This window comes from Pseudopipra pipra, chromosome 2, assembly GCF_036250125.1.
Source record: "Pseudopipra pipra isolate bDixPip1 chromosome 2, bDixPip1.hap1, whole genome shotgun sequence".
NCBI classification, from domain to species: Eukaryota; Metazoa; Chordata; class Aves; order Passeriformes; family Pipridae; genus Pseudopipra; species Pseudopipra pipra.
This window is the reverse complement of record NC_087550.1, coordinates 7,747,189-7,769,855: the sequence shown is the minus strand read 5'-3', so window position 1 is coordinate 7,769,855 and position 22,667 is coordinate 7,747,189. Positions and strand designations below refer to the sequence as shown.

The following is a 22,667-nucleotide window of genomic DNA, read 5'->3' as shown; positions in this document are numbered from 1 at the left end:
CTGGAGTTCTCTCACATCAGCCCTCAGCCACGCTGTGTATGTAAATCCAAAGGCAAAAATACTGCAGATGCTTTCAGACTCCATACAAGTAAATATTTATCTCAACAAATCAACATGGTTTTATTTTCTGCCCCCACAAGATGTAGATCCAAATGTGCTGAAATCACAAAGACATTTCCCTTGAAGCTTTGGATTGGGCATTAAATACTGGAATTCTTCACTGTCTCTGGGGCTAGAAAGAAATTTGCCTTTGGCCACTTTTATTTGCTGAACAAATCCTGCTCAGTGTGTGAAATGGTATTGCCTCTGTCATATACAGTAGTCAAGGAATGACAGAATAATCTTTGCTAAACCTGCTGAAGGCACAGCAGAAGCAAAAGACCAAGTACATCCATCAATCTGCTTCAAAGTATTTACTCAAGCTTTTAGTCTGTTGTATCAGAAGAGAGAGGTCTTGCCATATGTCTCAACGCTATCATTTACAAAATCTAAAAAAAAAAAAAAAAAACCAACAAAAAACTCCACAACATAAAAATAGACATTTGACATTTTTTTTATCAGGAAACCAAGTCTACATGTCCCACTTTTGCAGCAAAGTGGTGACACAGCACTGTGTTGATGGGCCCTATACTCTAGGGGCTTATGCAGTGGCATTTTGCAGTCCATTCCCTGTGTTTTCTGAATTTGGTGTTGCTGCCTCACTCAGACCTGTCCCCCTTCTCCAGCATTTTATCTCTCTCTGTGGTGCCCAGAGCCACTGAGGGGAGTGTTTGGGGACGCTCTGGGGCCTCTCACCCACTTCTCTCTGTGCAGATTGGGGTTTGGAACTCATACAGTGGCCTTAACATGACTGATAGCAACAAGGACAGATCCACCAACATCACGGATTCCTTGGCAAACCGGACCCTCATCGTCACCACGATTTTGGTAAGGCTGGCAGGGCTCTCCATCAGCCCCTTCACCACCTCCACCCTGCACACCAGCCTTGTTCTCCTCCACACTAAACACTGTTGTGTAAAACCAGTCTGTTTTCAGGCAAATGTTTTGATTTAGACTCAGAATCGACATAAAATCTGTCTGCAAGATTGATTCAAAAATACCCCACTGCCAATGAAAGACTCTCAGGAACCTCTGCCTCCAAAATTGCTTCAATATTTCACAGACAAACCCTGTGTACTTTTCTTCCCAGAAGAGTTGACGCACACAAATACTCAGCTTTGTAGTCAGTTCTTATACATCCTTCTCTTTTTACTGAAAATGAGACAAATAGGACTGAAAGAGAGCAGCAAACATTGGGCAGACAGATTGAGTTATGCCCTTACTGTGATGAATGGAAAATATGCAGCTGGGTCTTTCTGCCCTGAGCTTTCTGCCTGCCCAGCAATGCCACTGCTTTCAATTACTCTGCCTAATTCCTCAGGAGGAGGGAAAGAGCTCAAAGGCTCCCTTCTACACTACTTTTCTATTGCCAGAGGCCTTTTGCCACATTAAACTGCAGAAACCTGCTTGCCCAGATCTTCTTCTATCCAAAATCCTTTAAAGGGGAAAGCAACAAGGTACTTTGCACCCTACCTATGCTGTTCTCCATTCCCTTGTGTGAATACCTTTTCCACTCACAGATATTTGCTACATTGGAAGTTTTTTATCAATAAAGATTTATTTCTCACAGAATGTGAAATGTTATGTTCCCCTTCTGGTTCTTTTTCTGTTATTTAGGCTTCCCTCTCCTCCTGTATCCCTTCCTGTCCCTTGGAGTGTGACAATGTAGGGTCCAGATCTTGGGTGTGATTTTGGAGCTGCTAAGCTGTAATTAAAGCTTCTGGGAGCTATGAATGGTCAGTTCCACTGAAAATTAGGGCCCTTGTGACTATCACTAATTCATTCAGTGAATTTGTTAACATACCTAAAACAGTTTTTAATGGATGAAGTAAATTACTGGTTTCCATCTGCTTGCAATCCATTTAGAAAATATTGATATGATGTAGAGAAACTGATATAATCTAAAACAAACCTCATTTCTCCTCCTACATGTCTGCTGTCTTTTTCTATAGGAAGATCCCTATGTTATGTACAAGAAGTCGGACAAGCCCTTGTATGGAAATGACAGATTTGAGGGTTATTGCCTGGACTTACTCAAGGAGCTCTCAAATATTTTAGGCTTCATCTATGAGGTCAAACTAGTTTCTGATGGCAAATATGGAGCCCAGAATGACAAAGGAGAGTGGAATGGGATGGTCAAAGAGCTCATAGATCATGTAAGACTGAACCCTTCTCTCTTTATTCTGCTTTCACCTGTGGTATTTTATATATAGCCAGCCCAATTGAGGTCTTTGCTTTAGTTTTCATTTTTTAGAGCCACTTTATTGCCACTAATTTTATTATTATATTATATTATATTATATTATATTATATTATATTATATTATATTATATTATATTATATTATATTATATTATATTATATTATATTATATTATATTATTATATTATATTAATTATATTATATTATATTATACTATATTATAGTCTTTATGGCCACTTTTCAGAGAAGGAACATCTGAACCAGCAGTTTGCAGGTGTGGGGGGAACGTCCAGCAGCAGCAGGTGCTGAGCTGGCACATCCTACCCATCCCTTGGCTGCAAAATCCACCGGTGGAGGCTGGAATTCCACCTTACCCATGCCCTGTGCAGCCTCTGGTCTGCACACATGGAAGTCACAAATGTCCTTCTGCCTTGCAGAAAGAGGAAACAGAGTTATCATGCTCCCAGAATACCCCAGAAATGTTAAATTTTCTTGCGTGCTTCGGATTTTTAATCAAATTTGGCTTAGTTTTTAATACTCGGGAAGAAATGGAGGGAATTGTTTCATTGCTGAACATGAAAGAGAATGAGTGTTTTCCCATCTGTGTTTTCAGAAAGCTGATCTGGCTGTTGCTCCTCTCACCATTACCTATGTAAGAGAGAAAGTAATTGATTTTTCCAAGCCCTTCATGACGCTGGGAATCAGCATCTTGTACCGGAAGCCCAACGGCACAAACCCTGGTGTTTTCTCCTTTTTAAACCCTCTTTCTCCTGATATTTGGATGTATGTCCTCCTAGCCTGCCTCGGGGTCAGCTGTGTCCTCTTTGTCATTGCAAGGTAAGTCCAAGACATAGTTTTGGATGCATTCACATCAACCAGCTCTCCTCCTGTAGGTGTTGGGCTCTGTGGAGTCCAGAGGGTATAAAACTATCCGAAGTGTTTTATCCAGTCCTAAAACATAATGTTCTGCAATGTCCCTTGGTATTTTCACATCAACACTGCTATCACTTTTATGCATTGCAATGTGATGAGATTTTGCTTTCCTTAAGGGCTGAAGGAAGAGAAATATGGGATTTTTGTTGCACACCCCACCTCTATGTGGAAAAGCATTTTATATGACTTGCATGTAGGCACTTCTCCCTTCCACTCACAGTGCACACAGTGAAAAGGGGAAAAAAGAGAATGTGAACATATTTATGCTGAAGGATTTTAATTAGTTCAGCTAATCCTCCCCCCTTGGAAATGCAAGATAAAGTGGTTGGGAGCCTGAGGGGACAATCTCAAGGTGAAACACTCCCAAGGCTCTGCCTGGGGTTCACTATTCCTGCCACTGGCAGGGTCCTGGTGACGTCCCTGTTCAAAACCAGCAGGAAATAAGCACATACACTTTTCCAAATAAACCCAAAGCTTGTATCTCTCTCCAAGGCTCTTCACAAAGTTTCTGGACTAGTGGACACAGTCACATGTCCAGTGGGCCAACAGAGAACTCTTTGTCACTGAACTTTCTCTTAGAAACTCCAGACAGCTGATGTGGTTTCACAAAGTGGGTACAAGACACTTCCCTTGGCCTCAGAGACCATGGACCACATTCTGGAAAGGTAGTTGCTTGAGGGCTTTGAACAGGAGCGAATCAAGCATGAAAGAAAATGAACTTAGAAACTTGTCAGAGGTTTTGCTATTTCAGGAACACTATTTTTTGTACTCCTGAAAAAACCCAAACTCTGAACTGGCATAGTTATTCAGATAGCGGCCTTGGAATTTCATTCCCAGCTGTTTTTTTTTACCTCATCCTATCCTTCAATTTTTCACATGAAGTATAAGAAGAAAAGTAATGTATTATTGGAAGCCCATTACACATTCATGGCACAGCAAAATAGGGATGGAGCACTTTTCCTGTGGAGAAAGGCTGAGACAACTGGGAATGTTCAGTCTGGAGAAGAGAAGGCTCCAGGGTGACCTAATTGTGGCCTTCCAGGACCTGAAGGGAGCCTGCAAAAATGATGGAGAGAGATTATTCACAAAGGCCTGGAGTGACAGGACAAAGGGGAATGGCTTCAAACTGCCAGAGGGCAGGGGTAGATGGAATATTAGGAAGGAATTCTTGGCTGTGAGGGTGAGGAGGCCCTGGCACAGGTTGCCCAGAGAAGCTGTGGCTGCCCCATCCCTGGAAGTGTCCAAGGCCAGGTTGGACAGGGCTTGGAGCAACCTGGGCTAGTGGAAGGTGTCCCTGCCCATGGCAGGGGGTTGAACTGGGTGAGCTTTAAGGCTCCTTCCAACCCAAATCATTCTGTGATTCTATGAAAGTAACAGAAACGCTGCAGTTTTTATTGCAGATGACGGCGCTCAACTTTAAGAAGTCAACAACAATGTATATATTCCAATGTACACGTACATATCCCAGATTCAAAGGTCATTAACCAGCTGTCATCTGAACCATTAATTCTAATAATTCAGCACATTGGGTCTGACTTTCACTTCTGTGTGAACCAGGTCAAATTAAGCTCTTTCTGCTCATCCTCCAATTCAGTGCTTTCTTTTAATCAAGAGACAGAGCCCTGCAAAGCCTTAGCTCACACAAGCAGTTCTGCTGGGGGAGACTGGCCTCAAATACACATTTCCCCATGGCCCACTGAACAACCCTGGTCCCAGGGGGCCAAACCTGTGAGAATGCTTTGCTCATTTCCATGTTTTTAAACTGATACCAAAGCAGAGACATTTGTGGGATTTGCTTTTTTTCCTTTAAATCACTGAGAGTGTGAAGAAGGAGAAGGGAATTACAATCCAGTTGACCTGGTGGTGATCAGTCTAAGGTTGGACTTGATTATCTTAGAGGTCTTTTCCAACCTAAATGATTCTGTGAATTAAAGGAGGAGGGGCCATGAGTTAAGTTATCAGTGTTGGCCCCAGGTAAAAGAGGAGTTGATCCATCCCTTGCAGCTGTGGGGCTGTGTACAATTCATTATGACTTCCCACAAGCTCTTAGTTGCTCACTGTGCCATAAATAATAACTCCTACTGTACTCAAATCATGATCTCATTCATGACTAATATTAAATCTGCTCAACTCTGACAGATTGACTTTTCTGCAGTTGTGTGCCAAGACTGGAAATATCCCACAATTGCTCAGCACAGTGGAAGGGAAAACAAAACCCAAGTTACCCTCAGTGCTTCTATTTTTTTAAAAAAGGGCATCAACTTTGGAAGACTAAATAGGTATCAGGGTGCTTGGTCTGCTCACAGACATGTGAAAGGAAATGAACCATGGTAAAAAAATCATTGCCTTTTTGCTTTTGTTTCTTGGCTGTTAAACATTGCCCCAAAATACAGCCTTTTGGTAAATCCATAGGTTTGCCCTTTTCCAGCTGTGTTCTGTTAAAAAACAGTAATTCCAGGAGCAGCATAACCAGTGAAGCCCGATTTCCCTACAGACCTGTGTCTCCTGGTGGGTTGTGATCACCGATTGAAGTCAGTCTGTGTGTTTATTTGCTTTTCCTGCAGCTGGAGGATTTATAGGGGATCTGATTAACAGATAACTAAGGATTGGTGAGCTCATCCTGCAGCTCCTCTCCTGGTGGAGCTCCTGCTGCAGTGTTTCACAACACAAGAACCTCTAAGGCCTCTGCCTATTCATCAAACATGGCTAAATTAAATGGCTAAAATTAATGGCCAATTAATGGCTACAATTAATGGCCAGTTAATGGCTAAAATTAGCTAAAAGGCTCATATGTCACTAGAGGTACAGGCACCACACACATGTTCACAACACACAGCACAAACTCAGACTTGCAACAACAGAAACAGATCAAGTGGAACCAACGGGATCAGATCAATAGATTTCATTTTTATAACCCACCTCTTTTAGGAAAAGAGAAAAAGAATGCCCCAGTTCAGCAAAAAATATAATTTTCTGAATGCTTAGTTTTTTTCTGTCACAAGTGCTCTCACTGAGCTGATACCTAAAAGCAGTGCTCTGTTAAAATGCAATTGCGTGGGTTGAAGAAGTACAAAAAATTGTGTTCACGTGTCATGTTAATTTAGATTTACAAATTTTAAGCTAAGCCCTTCTTGCTGCCCGCATCTAGACCTGCTCATATCTCCAAATGCATCAAGATTTCTGTAAGATTTGCAAAGTCTTTCAGCAAATATTGGTTAGATGGGTTTTAAGAACCTCAGGAACCATCCGCTTTTTAGCACTGCCACAGTAAATTAAACAGTTAACTGTATTTTTACATTAGTTCATGGAAGACAAATACCAGGGAATAATTTCCATAGACTGGGATAATCTTCCTGTTATTTCTTTTGACTTCTCAGCAGCTGAATAATTTCTCATTTGTCTTTGAGCCTTGGGTAGCCCTGTAATAGTAACATTAATTTTTAAACTCAAACACTGAAGTTTTTATCACTGTGAAGGGTTGCAGACTGACAAAGCTCTGTTCCAAGTACACTGAATGAACCAGGTGTTTTCTGCCAAAATTTCCTGCTAATGCCAGTAGCTGTGCTGCTACGTCAATGAAGGGAGAGCCAAGTAGCTGAGGTGAATAATGTCACACAGAGCTTGTGCTAAAAAGGTGCTTAGGTGACCTTGAGCATCTCATCTTTATCAGAAACCTCGGCACAGCTATTGCTGAAGAGGGAGAAAACCATGTGAAAAAGGCCAGGAAAAGAGAAGATCTGAGCAGTGAAATAGAGCCGAACTGTGAACCAGCCTCTTCTTATAGCTCAGCACAGCAATAGGAACACGAGCAGAAAATCAGCTTTTGTTTAGAGGTGGAAAGGAGATTTATACCCTACTGACACATTAAAATATATACCCAGAGCTGTAAAAATCTTTCAAGTCTGGCAGAAAGAGTTTTGCTGCCAGAATTTTATTGCCACTTCCCAGCAATGGCTGTTTTACTCTTTCCACGATGGAGATGTTTGTATCCAACCTACTGAATGTGGTGGTTGTCTGAAACTCTGCAAGATCCCAGTCTTGGGATTCCTGGGCAGGTCAGGCAGAGAACTTCTTACTGTTCTTACAGTAAGAAGTCTCTGTGAGCACTCTGGGATGCTGTGGAGGGGACCTCTTCACTCCTATGGCTGTCAGCAACCTACTGATCCTAATTGTGGGGCTCTTGCTAAGGATGTGTTTCCCTAGGTGTGCATGAACAGAGCTGGGAACAATTTGGTTACTACACAACACCTGCTTCCATTGTTCTGGCATAAATCTGAAACACATAACTTGGTAACTGCTTTTCTTTTAAGGGGTGTGTGCAGAGCTGTTGTGTCTTGAACCTGAAAACTGCATATTTTGTCATGATTTTTGAGACTCTCATTGTGGTGGCAGTGATATTGTGCAGCTGATGGCACCCCACACTCTGCTCCAGTTAGTGGGTTTGTTTTTACCAGAATTCATCACTTCAGCTGAGCAAACTCAGTGCTTATTTATATTGTTGGAGCAGTAATTAGAATGCATTGGCATGACATTGTCAAAGAATATTCCTAAACTTTATGAGGAGTATGCAGGAAGCCACGCAGCAGTGGGAAACAACAGCAGGCAAAGGTGCCTTGGGGAGAAGTGGCCCTTCACATGGTCCTGCCAGGTGCTGTGCAGAGCAGGAGGGGCACAGTGTGTAGTTAGACCACAAGTTCTCCCACTAAAGGCAGAATTCTCTCTCAGCAGGGACAGACACGTGTCCCTGTGGCTTTCGGGCCCTGCAGTTGCCCCGAATGCCTTCCAGTTGTGGGCAGCTTTTTGTTCAGGGAGAGGATGTCTGCTGGATGCATCTCAACCACAGACAGCTCACTCTGGCTGCCTTTAGAGGGCTGCTACTCCTTCCCAACCCCTACATGCTCTCCCAAGGAGCAGCTACGTGGCTTCCAGTTGTCCCCCGGGCCCTGCAGATGCCTGTCAGCGGAGCAAGCAGGGCTGCAGCCTCTCCCTTGAGGGCTCTACACGGGAATAGCCCTGTCCTAGATCCAGGAGTAGCCCTGTCCTAGATCCAGGCATGAGGCAGCTGCGAGATGTCCTGAGGACACCCTTTCGGCTGAGGTTTCCTCCTCCTTGTGCCCTCTCCCCCCTCCCCTGCCCTCCCCGCGCGGTGTTCAGCAGGCTCGCTGTGTGTACTCGCTGTTTACAGACTGTTTCTGTTGACTGCCACAGGTTTACACCATACGAGTGGTATAACCCCCACCCGTGCAACCCAGACTCAGATGTGGTGGAAAACAATTTTACTTTACTAAATAGTTTCTGGTTTGGAGTTGGAGCTCTCATGCAGCAAGGTACACCGGTTACACTTCGTTATCGCACACGTCCCACAGTCTGCTCAAGGGCTTCTGTGCTGGTAAACTCCACCCTCTGTAAATGCAACTTATACTGTAAAACCTGATCTCAGTGAGACTAAGGACAGAAGAAGGGAAGAAAAGGATGTGCCACTGCAACTGGGAGCAGGCAGAGGAGAGGAAGCCGTGGAACCCAGAGCAGGAGGAAGGAGGGGAAGCATCTGAGAGAAAGGGAAGCAGACAGGGCCACACGGGAGTTTCTGGAGCTGAAATGGAAAATATTTGCAAGAGGGCTATGAAGTGCTTCATGTTTGAGTTTATTGGTATAAGAGGTTTGGCAATAGGAGAATGTTGGGCTCCATCCCAACAGTAACCAGCCTTAGCCACCCTAAAAAAACTGTTCTATCTGCCCAACAAGGAAAGATGCTCTTTCTTCAGAAGCGTTAAGTTTGCTGACACTTGTCAAACTCATTGTTCAAAACCAAACCCAACCCCTTTTTTTATGGCTTTTCTGCAGGTATGAGCCCCATCCTTCTGTAAAGGCATCCAACTCTAGGAGCCTTACCCCAGTCACAAGTCTCTGTTGCTGATGATTTTGGAAAGAGCTGACATTTTACTCAGTTGACAAGGAAGGGCAGTGAAGTTTACTCCATGTGGGAAGTCAGATATATGTACTAAACACACTTGTTTATGTTCTAAGGTTTCCAATTAAGTCACTATTCACCAAAACTGGGCTCCACTGAAAAGAATGAAAATATTTTCTGACAAACATTTCAAGTTGAGTCAAAGCTGAACAAAAAAACCCAAAAGAACCCCAACCACCTCACAACAACAACCAAAAAGGAATCCAGAGAAAAGCCCAGCAGTACCTTGGTATTTAATTCCTAAGCATTAAAGTAAGGAATATAAAACCATCTCTGCATTCATACAGGTACAGTTTATTCTTTCCTCTTTAACAGACATGAGTAGCAGTGAAAAAAAAAACCCACGAAAAACATGAGGAGGATTTTTTTCCTAGCTATGGTAGAGAATAAAGTTGGTATTGAACCTAGGATGCACCTGCTTTTAGTGGTGCACTAATATATTTAGAGGACACAGAGCTTCCCCACAGAAATTACTTTGAAGGAGGTTGGATGAAAGAAGAGCATTTCTGCATCGCTTTTCCCGTTTGTTTTCCTTCCAATTTATCAGTAAAACACAGGCTGAGGTTTTACAGTATCAGGCAGGTGTGTGTATCTAACTGTGGTTGCCCTGTGTGTGAAAGTGCCCCAGGATTTTGTGTTTCCATGTACTGCCTTTTTTGGAGTTTACCATCATCCACAGCAAACTGTGGGATGCAGTGTCTGCTCGTTACCACTACCTTGGGTACATGACAGTCAGCCCCAACCAGACTCTGCTTGTCTTTTAAGGAGATTAAAACCAAAACAAAACAAAGAAAGAAAGAAAAGGAAAGAAAGAAAAAGAAAAAACCCAAACATTTGTAAGGCAACACAAATGTTTCCATGTACAAACTTGTGGTGCGTGTGACTGTCTGTGCATCATTGTCAATGTGAAGAGTTTGGACATGATGGGAATGGTTGGGAAACTCTGCGTCCAGCGTTGGGCTCTTTCCTGTTGGCAGTAGCTGCTTGTTGTGCTTGATTGGAAGCCACTTGGTTTTTTTAAATTTTAAAATGTGATGATCAGACTTTCTCTTTTCTACAGAGCGTGAGCAAAGTCTGGATCAGGATTGGCTGTCATGTCTGCCATAAAAAGGCACTAGAGAGACTTCAGCAAGTATTGTCTCTGCCCCCGAGTCTTGCTGGCAACGTTTTTATTTAGATGCTGCTTCCCCTGTTTTCCCCTGGAAATCTTGGATGTGTTATTCATATTCTGAAAGCATCCAAACAGGGCACATTTCATCCAATTCATTCAGAGAAATTACCACTTTCAGAAAGGAAAGCTTTCCCTCAGAGCCCCAGTTCAGCCAGAGAGCGGGTCAGACCAGGAGCATCTGGTTCAGGAGAGTGTGTAGGGTGAAGGGGGTGAGCATAGATCGCATCCTGGGCTGATCCCACATTGTCGGAAGCAGGAGAGGGTGGGAATCAGCCCCTCTGCCTCCTCAGGTGAGACCCCCCTGCAGAGCTGCCTCCAACCCTGGGAACAACAACACAAGGACCTGGAGCTGCTGGAGAGAGTCCAGAGGAGGCCCCGGAGATGCTGCCAGGGCTGGAGCCCCTCTGCTCTGGAGCCAGGCTGGGAGAGCTGGGGGGGTTCCCCTGGAGAAGAGAAGGCTCCAGGGTGACATAATTGTGGCCTTCCAGGACCTGAAGGGACACTGGGAAAGACGGAGAGGGACTTTTTAAAAGAGCCGGCAGTGACAAGACAAGAGGGAGTGGCTTCCCACTGCTAGAGGGCAGGGTTAGATGGGATATTGGGAAGGAATTCCTGGCTGTGAGGGTGGTGAGGCCACACATCAGAAAAACTGTGGCTGCCCCATCCCTGGGAGGGTCCAAGGCCGGGTTGGACGGGTCTTGGAGCAAGCTGAGCTAGTGGGAGGTGTCCCTGCCCACGGTGGGCTCTGCTCCTCCCCAAACAGTCACTCACTGCATAATTAGCAGGCTGTGGGTTCAAAGCTTAAATGACCTGAATGTACTCTGCTGCTTTCCACAAACCATATTTTGCTGTAGGAGACCACAGGAGGTTTGGTGTCTCACCCCACAAGGGCAGCACTCAGGGCTTCTTCACCTCCTCTTGTGCAGCACTGACAGATTTCAGGGCTGCTGGTTCAGGGGTCTGCAAGGTACCTGCTGTTGTGCATTCCTGGGATGTCAGAGTCAGGTATTGCATCAGGGTCCAAGAGCAGAAATTCTATTTGTGTCGCTGTCTAAGCTTAAAAGCAATAACACCAAAAGAAAAAGTGAGAGAAAATATTTCATTGTATTTTAAAAAAAATCGATTCTGAAAAGCTAGAAAGTACGGCAGACCACAAATATAAACCCAGACAGAACTACAGCTCTGGAAACAAGTACATTTGGCCTCGAAAATTTAAAGTGAGAGTTTTTGCTTTTAGACTGCTCTCACAGTTTGACAGTTCTGTCACCCCTTGGGCTATGCTTGGCTTTGACTTTAAGGACCTGTCTATGTGTTTACAAAGCTAAGTTAGATGTGTTTGCTAGTTGTTTGGGAAGCTTTTACCTTTTCAGTCTCTGCCCCAAAAGTCACTTTCGAAGTTTTTGCAAAGACTAAAAATATTCTCTGCAACATGTTGAAATTTCTTGCAGAACTCGTGAAATAGCTGGGGAGAGATAATATATCAACAGGTTTTCCCAGGAATAAAAATATGTTTATCACATCAAAAGCTTTACTGTGCTGAGATCTCCCTTCACAGGCACTTAAGTGTTTTCTTAAGTCCATTCTTCATCAGGAAAATAATTATGCAAAGGCTTAACTTTGAAGTCAAAAGTACTCAGGTGGCTGCCTAGGAGCTTTGCTGAACCAGATTTTGGTAACCCATATAATGAGGGGAGTTCAGTGGGGATGCACCTAAAAAAAAGAGCACAAAATTTGTATCAGAATGCTTAGAAATACTTGTGTGCCTTAAATACAGGAGATCTGAGCTGTTTAGAAACCATTTTGGTGCACACGTGCTGCTCTGTGGGGTTTTATGGCAATGACAGTTTAAACAATGCACTTCAGAGCCAAGGCAGCTTTTTACTTCGAAAACTTGGAGAATTGGAGACACTGCTTGAGGATTTAACATCTGAACAGAAGCAAAACATAAGGTGTGACCTGCAGGCAGATCTGCTAAACCCTTTTCGGCAACAATAAGTGTTAAAGACACCATCCAAAACGTTGCCCTGTAGATCCAAAGGATGTGTCCATTCACCCCCTGAACTTTCAAATGTGAAGCTCGCATTTATAAAAAGAGGTTTTCTGGGGCTGGAGCTGAGGTTCACACAGCTGATGAGTTCACTGGGACTGCATTGATCTCCCTGTCTCTGCTCAGATACGTCAATAGGATGCACAGGGCAGGTTTCTCCTGTAAGATATTTCTGTCAGGCAGCGTGTAAGATTCTGTTAAGATCCCTGGTTTAAAAATTGATTACAGTGTACAGGCAAAAAAGGATTCAGGAAACAACCAAAAATACCAGGATAGCCTGCTGGGGGCAGAAGAGGTTAATATTACAATGATGGTTAGCTCAGGGATGTAAAGGGGCTTAGACCCAAGGATAATTCCATTTGTCATGTATCATGGCATACATCCCCTTCACAGTGTGTTCCCATTATAAATGTTAGCTGTGCATCTGTGAGATTATTGTTTAAATCATTTTATCATCCTACAGCTCATAAAAGCATTCTGTGCCTAAAAACCGTCTGTGGCATCTCAGGAAGGGCATCTCTCAGCATCATTTTAATATGCTTGTTTTGGTGGTATCGTAACAGGATCAGAGCTGATGCCCAAAGCTCTTTCTACCAGAATAGTTGGAGGAATATGGTGGTTTTTCACCTTAATCATAATCTCATCCTATACTGCCAACCTGGCTGCCTTTCTGACCGTGGAGAGGATGGAATCCCCCATCGATTCAGCAGATGATTTGGCAAAGCAAACCAAGATAGAGTATGGGGCTGTTAGAGATGGATCCACAATGACCTTCTTCAAGGTAAGATGGCACCAGCGAGGTCTGGCCGGTCAGAGACACCCGGCGCTCCAGGATAAACAGTGAGGAGGAATCACAGCATTTGGCAGGATTAGCAGAGTAGGTAAATACATCATTTACCCAAATCCAGCAGTACGAAAGCTGGGAGGTTTTTCCCCCAAGGCACATGGAAAAACAGTCACAGCTGTACTGCTGTGAGGGCCAAACCCACCTGCCTGTGATGGGGGGATCTGAAGGGAGCCTGGGGATATTCTCCTCCAGGTTGCTTCAGGGTGGGATCTCATTTTCTTCCAGCCACTTGGCTGGAAAATTCTGCTTCACCTTCTGAAAGTCACATTTGCACACTGATAATACTGCCAGCAATCCAAATGCAACTTTATTTGTCCCTTTTTTAAGTGCTCCATGGTCAGTATTACACAGACTCTTAATACAAGGGCCGCATAAACACATGAACTCATCAGTAAGTAAAAGACAGTTTTCTGTGGCTAATTGCTTTGTAGATAACTGTGTTCTTTTTTTTAAATTATTAGTATTAATTACCTGCAAAATGGATAATCTCATAAAATGTCAATGTAAAAGCCAGCAAGCTATAAATATAGAATACATGCCTAAAAATCCTGTGACAGTCAGAATTAATTAGCAGCTCCATCAGCAGTCTCAGCAGGGAAGTTAAGCACGGGATGAACTGGTGTCAGGCTTCTCCCTGGAGCATCTAAGGATGGTGTTTGTAGACAGTCAAACATGCAGTGCCTTTGAAGGGGATGAGACACTGTGGGGAAGCAGCATCTGGGGCAAAATAACATGAGCTGCTCCAGCCTGAGCCCCTGCCCTGCTTTAACCAGCCCTGCCCCAGCCCTGATGAGACAGAAAGGTATAACTCTCATCCAGAATGTGTCAATCCTGTGATAGATGTGAGGGTCCAGCAGAGGCCACAAAGATGATGAGGGGTCTGGAGCATCTCTCTGATGAGGAGAGACTGTGTGAGACTGTGGTTAGTCTGGAGAAGAGAAGGCTGAGAGGGGATCTCATCAGCCCACACAAATATCTCCAGGGGCTGTCAGAGGATGGTGCCAGGCTCTTCAGTGGTGCCAGTGACAGGACAAGGAGCAATGGCCATAAACTGAAACACAACAAGTTCCACCTCACCATGAGGAAGAACTTCTTTCCATGGAGGGTGGCAGAGCACAGGAACAGCTGCCAGGGGAGGGTGTGGAGTCTCCCTGTCTGGAGACATTCCAAACCCACCTGGATGAGTTCCTGTGTCACCTGCTCCAGGTGACCCTACCTTGGCAGGGGGGTTGGACTGGGTGATCTCCAGAGGTCCCTTCCAACCCCAGCTATTCTGGAATTCTGGGATTTTGTGTAGTCTGTCCCTGCTGGAGCTGCCCAGGGTGATCTGCCCTTGTAATGGCTCTCGTGTGGCTGAATAGAAACGTTCCTGTGCTCAAAGAAAGGCACAAACTCCAGTGGTTTCCATTATAGACAGTTCTTGAAAGGATGAGCTGACATCTCCATTAAGATGGAAACCCACATGGAGATATTCCTGGGAGCTTTATAAGGCGAGTACCAGACTCTCCTCAGGAGTATAAGGCAGCAGGAACCAGCTGTGCCATCTTCTGAAAGACTCTGGGAAAATCCCTTGACTCTTCCATGCCCAGAGACAGTCACTGCCATTGATATTCTGAAGTCAAACCCAGCATCAGAGATAAAACCTCAAAACCTGTTGCTTCCATGTGGTTTTAGAGGAAATAACTTCTGAAGTTCAATATGAGAAGTTCAAGCAAATTCCTAGAGCTGTTTTCAGCTTTACACTGATTTTCTTTTTGCACCATTAATCCCTCAGGCTGAAATATGTGTAGGCTTAAAAGAATGTATAGGCCTTTAAAAGAAACATTTCAGATGAGGTGATTAAATATTTATACACTGCACATGCTGGGCTTACTTGTGCCTGAAATACAAGTGTATACAAACACAAGGGAAAGTACACTAATTTTGTACAGAAATTGGGGATGGAGTCCCTGGCAGAGTGAAGGTAACACAGTGAAAGATGCATGAAAAATACAATATCTCACACTTGTAAACACACACAGTACAAACAAACAAATAAAAGGTGCTTTTATTTGTTTTGCAGAAGCCCCTCCAGATCCTCACAAGATTAGGAGCTCTTTGTGCTGTACAAAATTTAAAATAAAAAATCCTGGAGTGGGTCTCTGTACAATAAATGTGACAGGTACTTCTTTATGCCAAAGGAAGACTCTGTGCTGTGCGAGGGTACAACGTTGCCTCCCTCGGGCTGTAAAATACTGCATATACCTCCTGAGCTAAGCACACACACAGGGAGACACAGGGAGAGACCTGGGAATTAGGGGAAGGCAGGAGCAGGGATTTCTGGGCAAAGTTACTCCATCCCTGCACTCCACCTGTGTTACAGTACATTTAAGGAAAAAGCACCTTTGCCATAACATTCTAGAGGTAACTCTGCCCCTTTTTTTGGGAGCTCTGAAGCCCTGACCTGGCCTGGCAAGACACCTGCCCTGGGGACACCCCCACGCCCAGGGCTACCCAAAAACCATGAAGCTGCGACTCGAGGGCTGGAGAAACTGAGCTGGAGTGAAAGGACCTATCTATGATACAGGACCTTTCCTGTGATCCAGGTCGAGGAGTATTTGAGAAGTGCAATTTGGGTGCTGGTGTGACTCTCTGCCCTCCTTTCCCCGCTCAGAAATCCAAAATCTCCACGTACGAGAAGATGTGGGCATTCATGAGCAGCCGGCAGCAGACGGCCCTGGTGAAGAACAACGATGAGGGGATCCAGAGGGTGCTCACCACAGACTATGCCCTGCTCATGGAGTCCACCAGCATCGAGTATGTGACCCAGAGGAACTGCAACCTCACCCAGATCGGGGGGCTCATCGACTCCAAAGGCTACGGCGTGGGAACCCCCATTGGTAAGGTGCTTTGGGGCCCAGCTGTAGTGGAGCTCACCCAGAAGCTGAGGTGGCCATCTGAATCAGTCCTGGGCTCCTAGAAACAGGACAAGGGGGAATGGCTTCACACTGGCAAAGCCAGGGTGAGATGGGATACTGGGAGGAAATCCTTCCCTGGGAGGGTGGAGAGGCCCTGGCACAGGTTGCCCAGAGAAGCTGTGGCTGCCCCATCCCTGGGAGTGTCCAAGGCCAGGTTGGAGCAACCTGAGCTAGTGGAAGGTGTCCCTGCCTGTGGCAGGACAGTGGAATTGGATGAGCTTTAAGGTCCCTTCCAACGCAAACCATCCTGTGATTCTATGATTCTATGGAACAGTAAAAATTCTGGCTCCCCAGTGCTGACAGGAGGGTGTAGCCAGGTGGGGGTTGGTCTCTTCTCCCAGGCAACTATCAATAAGACAAGAGGGCAAGGTCTTAAGCTCTGCCAGGGGAGGTTTATGTTGGATATTAGGAAGAAATTCTTTACAGAGAGGGTAATCAGCCATTGGAATGGGCTGCCCAGGGAAGTAGTGGATTCTCTGTCCCTGGAGTTTTTTAAGATGAGACTGGATGTGGCATCAATCCCATGGTCTGGGAACCACAGTGGTAGTGGATCAAGGGTTGGACTTGATCGTGGAGGTCCTTTCCAACCCAACTGATTCTGTGATTCTATGATTATTCCCAAACCCACAGCACAAAAAACTGACACAAATTTTAATTCTCTAAAATCAGGTCTCAAAAAGGGCTCTGCTAGCATATCTCAAAAAGGATATGCTAGAAAAGGTCTACTGGAAAGACTTCAGAGAGATTGATGCAGAACTTTGCAGCTGATTCTCACTGTTATGTGTTGCTTTGGGGTCATAAAATGAATCAGAAATCCATCTCCTTTCATGCATCTCTCTTTGGGGTGCAGGTAGAATTATGGAATGGCTTGGGTTGGAAGGGACCGTAAAGATCTTCTCATTCCACCCCCTGCCATGGGCAGGGACACCTTCCACTAGACCGGGTGGTGGACCTGTTTCATCCACTGCTTGGTAGAGCTGATATAAATAAGGGAGAAACACCCCTGCACTTTGAACTGTCATTCTTTCTGCTGCTGAATAGCTCAGACAGATAGTCACACAGACAACATTTAAAGTGTATTTTTTCCACTGGCTTTGTGAGAACAGCCTTCACACCCCGAGGAAAATGATACAAAAGCTAAAATCCTGAAGAAAGACAAATGCATGGCAAGAGTTTCACTGCAGTTATAAAGCTGCCACGCTTTAAAGCAAGAACAATGAAGGAATAATTGGAACAGATGGTAATCCTCAGAGAGAGTGCATCCATTGGAAATAACAGCTGTGAAATATATTTATAAGATGTTTCTTGTATGATTAATGCACCTTTATTTTTTCTTAAGGAAGCCTAGCAAAATTCAGGGGAATAAATACCCCCAAGCCCTGTGAAATAATTCAGTACCATCCAGCATCTTATAAAGGATTGATTTCATGAACAAGATAAACCTTCCACTATGCAGGTGGACCCCAAAGGCTCTGTTATTTTTCTCATAGCATTCCAGAGTATTGATTGTAGAGGCTGTATGGAAAATAAAAGAGACAAAAAAGGCTTGTCTGTGACCCTTGGCCTCAAAGTTTCAGCAAGTCTTAACTGGTCTACTGAAGTTGTTCCTTCAGGAGAATATACAACCTCAGGACCAGGGTTTCCCGCAGCAAAATATGACTTGCACTCTAAAATTTCCAGTGAATGAGCTGAATAACACTAAATGGCTCCCAAAGACACAGGAAAGGATAATTTTTGAAGGTTCTCCAAATCCAGTATCACTGAGAGTGCTGATGCAGGTAATTCCAACACTAAAGCTATTACCAGTTACTTGGGAGAGTGTTAAGAAAGGAGATAAATGCAGTTCTTGGCTTAAGAGGTAGTTTGTTAATAGCTCAGGGGCCAGAAATGATGTGCTGAATATTCAAAGAGGTGTTGAGATGGATTTGTGTTTTTTTTTTTTACCTCACCAATAAAACATCACCAACCCAGCACTCCAGGCACACCTGACAAACTTTAAAAGCACAAAGAAATATGGATGTACCTGTTACCCTCAGGGTAAATTGTGACAATGGTGATGGCAACACAAACATCAGAGAAAGGATGAACATCCCCACAAATCCTGTGTTGTGACTCTGCCTGCTCCACTTTACCCAACAGCTCTGTCCCTTCAGACAGGGGAAAATATATGAGTCTCACAGTCTATCAGGGCCACAAATACCTCCTAAGGTAGAAACAATTCTTCTCTCTCTTCTGTTTTCACTGGCAATAATTCACTTCTCTGTGTAAAGCCAGTTGTGAAGATGTTTCTGGTTTGTTTTCTGCTGTGTTATTTTGGGGTCTTTAATAATGAGCATACAAATCATCTCTTCTTACAGCAGGCATATTTTCCTTTCAAAGCTGGCTACCTCAAGCAGTGGCTGCTGAGTGCTGGCTTCCCAGATGGATTTTGGATAGTCTGACAGGCGTCTCTTGGCATCTGTGGTCACAGCATGGCCTGGTGCTGGCAGTAGGATGCACTGAAAAACAGCTGAGTGTTGGCACAACAAATGAAGAACTGCAATGTTTGTCCTGCTGATTCTTCTCAGACAGGGCTGGGGGCTAAAGGAAATGGAAAGCAGGGAGGGGCACTTGGGTTCATGGTACAATTATTTTTAATAATGTCCTGCACAGCAATATAAGGAAGAAACCTGAAGCTGTGAGGCCGAATTTCCAAGGCTGTTTTGCTGTAAAAAGACACAACAGTGGTGCCTTAGTGAGATTTTTTTAAGAAGTCTGTGTCTATGTGGACCACAAGTTCTCTGGAATTCTGGCACATGATCTGCCTTAAAAGTTTGTTTACCTTGATCATGTTGAGAGTTGCAACAGCTTTAATTTGCAGCAAAATGTGACTTTTCTGGTGAAATGGCAGCTTAAGAAAAGCTTGGAATCACAGAATCAGAGAATGGGCTGGGCTGGAAGGAACCTTACAGGTCACTCAGTTCCATTCCCTGCCATGGGCAGGGATACCTTCTACAATCCCATGTTGCTCCAAGCTGGCCTTGGACACTTCCAGGGATGGGGCAGCCACAGCTTCTCTGGGCAACCTGGGCCAGGGCCTCCCCACCCTCCGAGGGGGGGATTTTTTCCTAATATCCAACCTAAACCAACCAGTCAGTTTGAAGCCATTCCCCCTTGTCCTGCATGGTCTCATTGATGTGCTAAAGGAGAGGAAAGGATGGACAGGAGTCAGCTACGTGGACAAAGGGCTTTCACCACTGTATTTCAGCCCAGACACTAAATGCTTCTAGTTGTAGGAAGTCCAACACAGCAGGATTTGGGGGCCCTTGGAGCCAAAGAGCCTTTCATAGACTCATAGAACCATTCTTGTAACCCTGTCCTGCTTACTGTCATAAAACTCTGGTCCCATAAAGAAAAGTCTCTCTCCCAAGCACAGACTGCAGAGATTTGGGAGGATGGAGAGAGCCAGAGCAGAGTGTGTGAGAGGCAAATCTAAACAGACTGAACCACCCAGTGTGACCCCCCCAGTTACTGTACAGGCCCATTAGTGCTGCAGGACCTGCACACACATCATTTCCCAAGCTGTTGTTGGCCTGCAAAGCATGAAATAGTTGCTATTTTGAGCTTGCAGTGCCACTATTGTTGCAAGTCACAGTAAAAAAGGACTGGGCAACCCCATGTTCTTATAAGTAGCTGAAGTGGAGTTGTGGGTTGATCCAGGTATAAACGAGAGGAGAAAGTCTCTGTGTGACTGTGGACTTTTCTCAGCAGCCACTCATTTACATGCAGTAGGAAAAATAAACAGATGTTGAAGTCAAGAGAGGAGATGCAAAGCGGAAATTCTCCAGGGATGCCCAAAGCAATATTCAAATATGATATGGAGGAATTACTGAGCAAGAAAACCCACTGCCAAGGCTTAAATAAACCACAGGAGGAGACCTTAGAAATGATAATGAATTCTCAAATAACTGCACCAGTGGAGCCTTCTGGTTTTAAGTCCCCAGGGCGGACACCAACTTCCCACCTGTGCCATAGAGAAAACAAGCAATAATCAACCTTGTGATGAGGCAGCACTTTGGCTGCAGATGGTGGCACTGACAGGCCTTGCTCTCCCCTTGCAGGATCTCCTTACAGAGACAAGATCACCATTGCCATCCTGCAGCTCCAGGAGGAGGGAAAGCTGCACATGATGAAGGAGAAGTGGTGGAGAGGCAATGGGTGCCCCGAGGAGGACAGCAAAGAAGCCAGTGCCCTCGGGGTGGAGAATATTGGGGGCATCTTCATTGTGCTGGCTGCAGGGCTGGTTCTGTCAGTGTTTGTAGCCATTGGGGAGTTTATATACAAATCCAGGAAAAACAGCGACATTGAGCAGGTGAGTCAGCCCATTCCAGCATTCCTGTGCTCCTGGCAGGATGAGGGTTGGGAATGGGGGGGTAACTGTCCTGGAGTTCTCTTTACTGGAGTGTAGGCTGTGTGTTGCTGAATTCCCAGCAGGCGTTTCTGGCTCTAATAACAAATAATTTATTAATAGGAACAGGGAAGTGCTTCACCCACAGTCCAATTAGTGCTGCTTAGTAGGGCAGTGCACAACAAGGGCAAATAATTTCTCAAAGAGTTTCTGCTTGATCTTTAAGACTTTAAGGTTGGAATGGAAGAAAACACACCTGGGATTTTGGGTTTTGGTGTGGTTTTTTGTTTGTGTTTTTGTTTTGTTGTTTGTTTTGTGTTTGGGGTTTTTGTTTTGGTTTGGTTTGTTTATTTGAGTTTGGGTTTGTGGTTATTTGGTTTTTGTGTTTGTTTTTTTTTGTTTGCTTTGTTTTTTTTGTTTTGTTTGTTTTGGGGGGTTTGTTTGGTTGGTTTGGGTTTTGTTTTTTGTTTGTTTGTATGGGGGGTTTAGTTGTTTGGTTTTTTGTTTTGGGTTTGTGTGGTTTTTTTATTTTAATGTGGCATTAACGTCATCCCTTTGAGTAACACCGGAATGAATGTCCAAATCCCCAAGTGTGATTTTCCTCTTGCTCTACAGAGCAATTTTTTTCAGAGTCAGGGGTTTACACTCTGTGCTGAAGGATGCACTTCAAAGGATTCAGGAGAACTCCTGAAAGGTGATGAATGCCACTGTAAAAGAAGATTATGGAGCCAAAGAAATTCTGGTTATAGCTCCACTGAAGTGTAATGAGCAATTTGAAAGGGCAGAGGGAAAACAAAGGAAATGCTGTGTATAAATCAATCCTTGAGCATTCCAGCAGTTTGTGAGAAAGAATCAATCATTAAAATTGAGTGTAAACACCCATTTACTGACCCACAAACACTGCAAACAAAGCAAGGCACGAGCAGGGACTTGGAGTCTGTTCCTGAAGCTGCCAACCCTCTTCCTCTGGCTGCCTGCCCTGGGGCTGTTTGTCCTGGCCATGTCCTAGACCCTGAGGTGGCTCTCCTGTAGATGCCCCGATCCTCTTCCCTTCAGCAGGATTTGCCACAGGGACAAGGCTCATGTCACACCGAAGGGTTGGTGGGTGCCCCTGATGACCAGGGTGGCCCCTGAATCACCAAGAGGTTCATATCTCCTCACTTAGACTTCTAAGACAGGAGGCCTCTCCTTCCAATGGAGTTTTTTAAGCTCATTTTACACTTTGAGATGCCAAAGGAGCTTTTCCATGGGCGATTCATCGTCCTAGTCCAAGGTGTGATCCTGCAAGGCTGATAAGTGCTAGAAATGACTGTTGAGACAAATGCCCTTAACAAAGGCAGCAGGGGTGGGTGGGAGGAGAAGGAGAACGTTCTGAACTCGCTCTGGGAGGTGCAGTTTGAACCATGTACAGCAGTCAGGGTGATACATGGGAGGGATTGACACCTGAGTGACCCAGCAGCTAGGGCTGAGGGCCTGGAGAGAACAACACCCGATTTTGGATAGGATACATCAACTGCAGGTCCTTGCTGCCAGGAAGAGAATGGGCAAACCAAGGCTCACACCTGCTGAAGGGAAGGGAGCTGGTTCCTACCAGGCATCTTCATTTCCCCAGTGGTGCTGTTTTGGGTCCCTGACACCCAATGTCCTGTCAGTGGGCTTGGTCCTCTCAGTATCTTGCAGGAGAGGGCAGTTCCTGGCCATGCAGGAGCATCCCCACATCTGCCTGAGCAAGCCCTCACTGAAAACAACGTCCAGGAACAGACACAGCTCACGTGGAGCTCTCTCAGGACATATAAATAAAAGTGTCCCTGTTTTGGAACAAGTCAGAGATAAAGGACTAATGTATTTGCACATATTGCAGCTTTCTGAGTAATACTTTAACCTGTTTCAGCACAAAATGCATAAAGAATATATTTATATCTTTGTTTCATTCATGTCTCAGGAGATCTTCTATTCAAATACATTTTAAAGAACAATTGCAGCTAATTAAGATGTTTGGTATAAATGCTAATATGGTGCAGAATATCCTGGAAACTTTTCAGGAGTCTGTGAAA

At 44.7% G+C, this 22,667-nt stretch overlaps 1 protein-coding gene across 3 annotated transcripts in view; it reads left to right on the top strand.

The window, feature by feature from the left end:
* Nucleotides 1-22,667, top strand: part of GRIK1 (glutamate ionotropic receptor kainate type subunit 1) — a 120,806-nt gene that overhangs the window by 91,197 nt on the left and 6,942 nt on the right. For 2 of the 3 annotated variants that reach the window (XM_064643894.1, XM_064643895.1), the window contains exons 9-15: nt 814-927; nt 2,052-2,255; nt 2,914-3,137; nt 8,442-8,560; nt 12,986-13,203; nt 15,923-16,148; nt 20,327-20,577. In XM_064643894.1, the coding sequence (XP_064499964.1) occupies nt 814-927; nt 2,052-2,255; nt 2,914-3,137; nt 8,442-8,560; nt 12,986-13,203; nt 15,923-16,148; nt 20,327-20,577 (1,356 nt within the window). The remainder of the gene's footprint in view (nt 1-813; nt 928-2,051; nt 2,256-2,913; nt 3,138-8,441; nt 8,561-12,985; nt 13,204-15,922; nt 16,149-20,326; nt 20,578-22,667) is intronic. The other variant, XR_010427968.1, reaches the window with a different exon arrangement.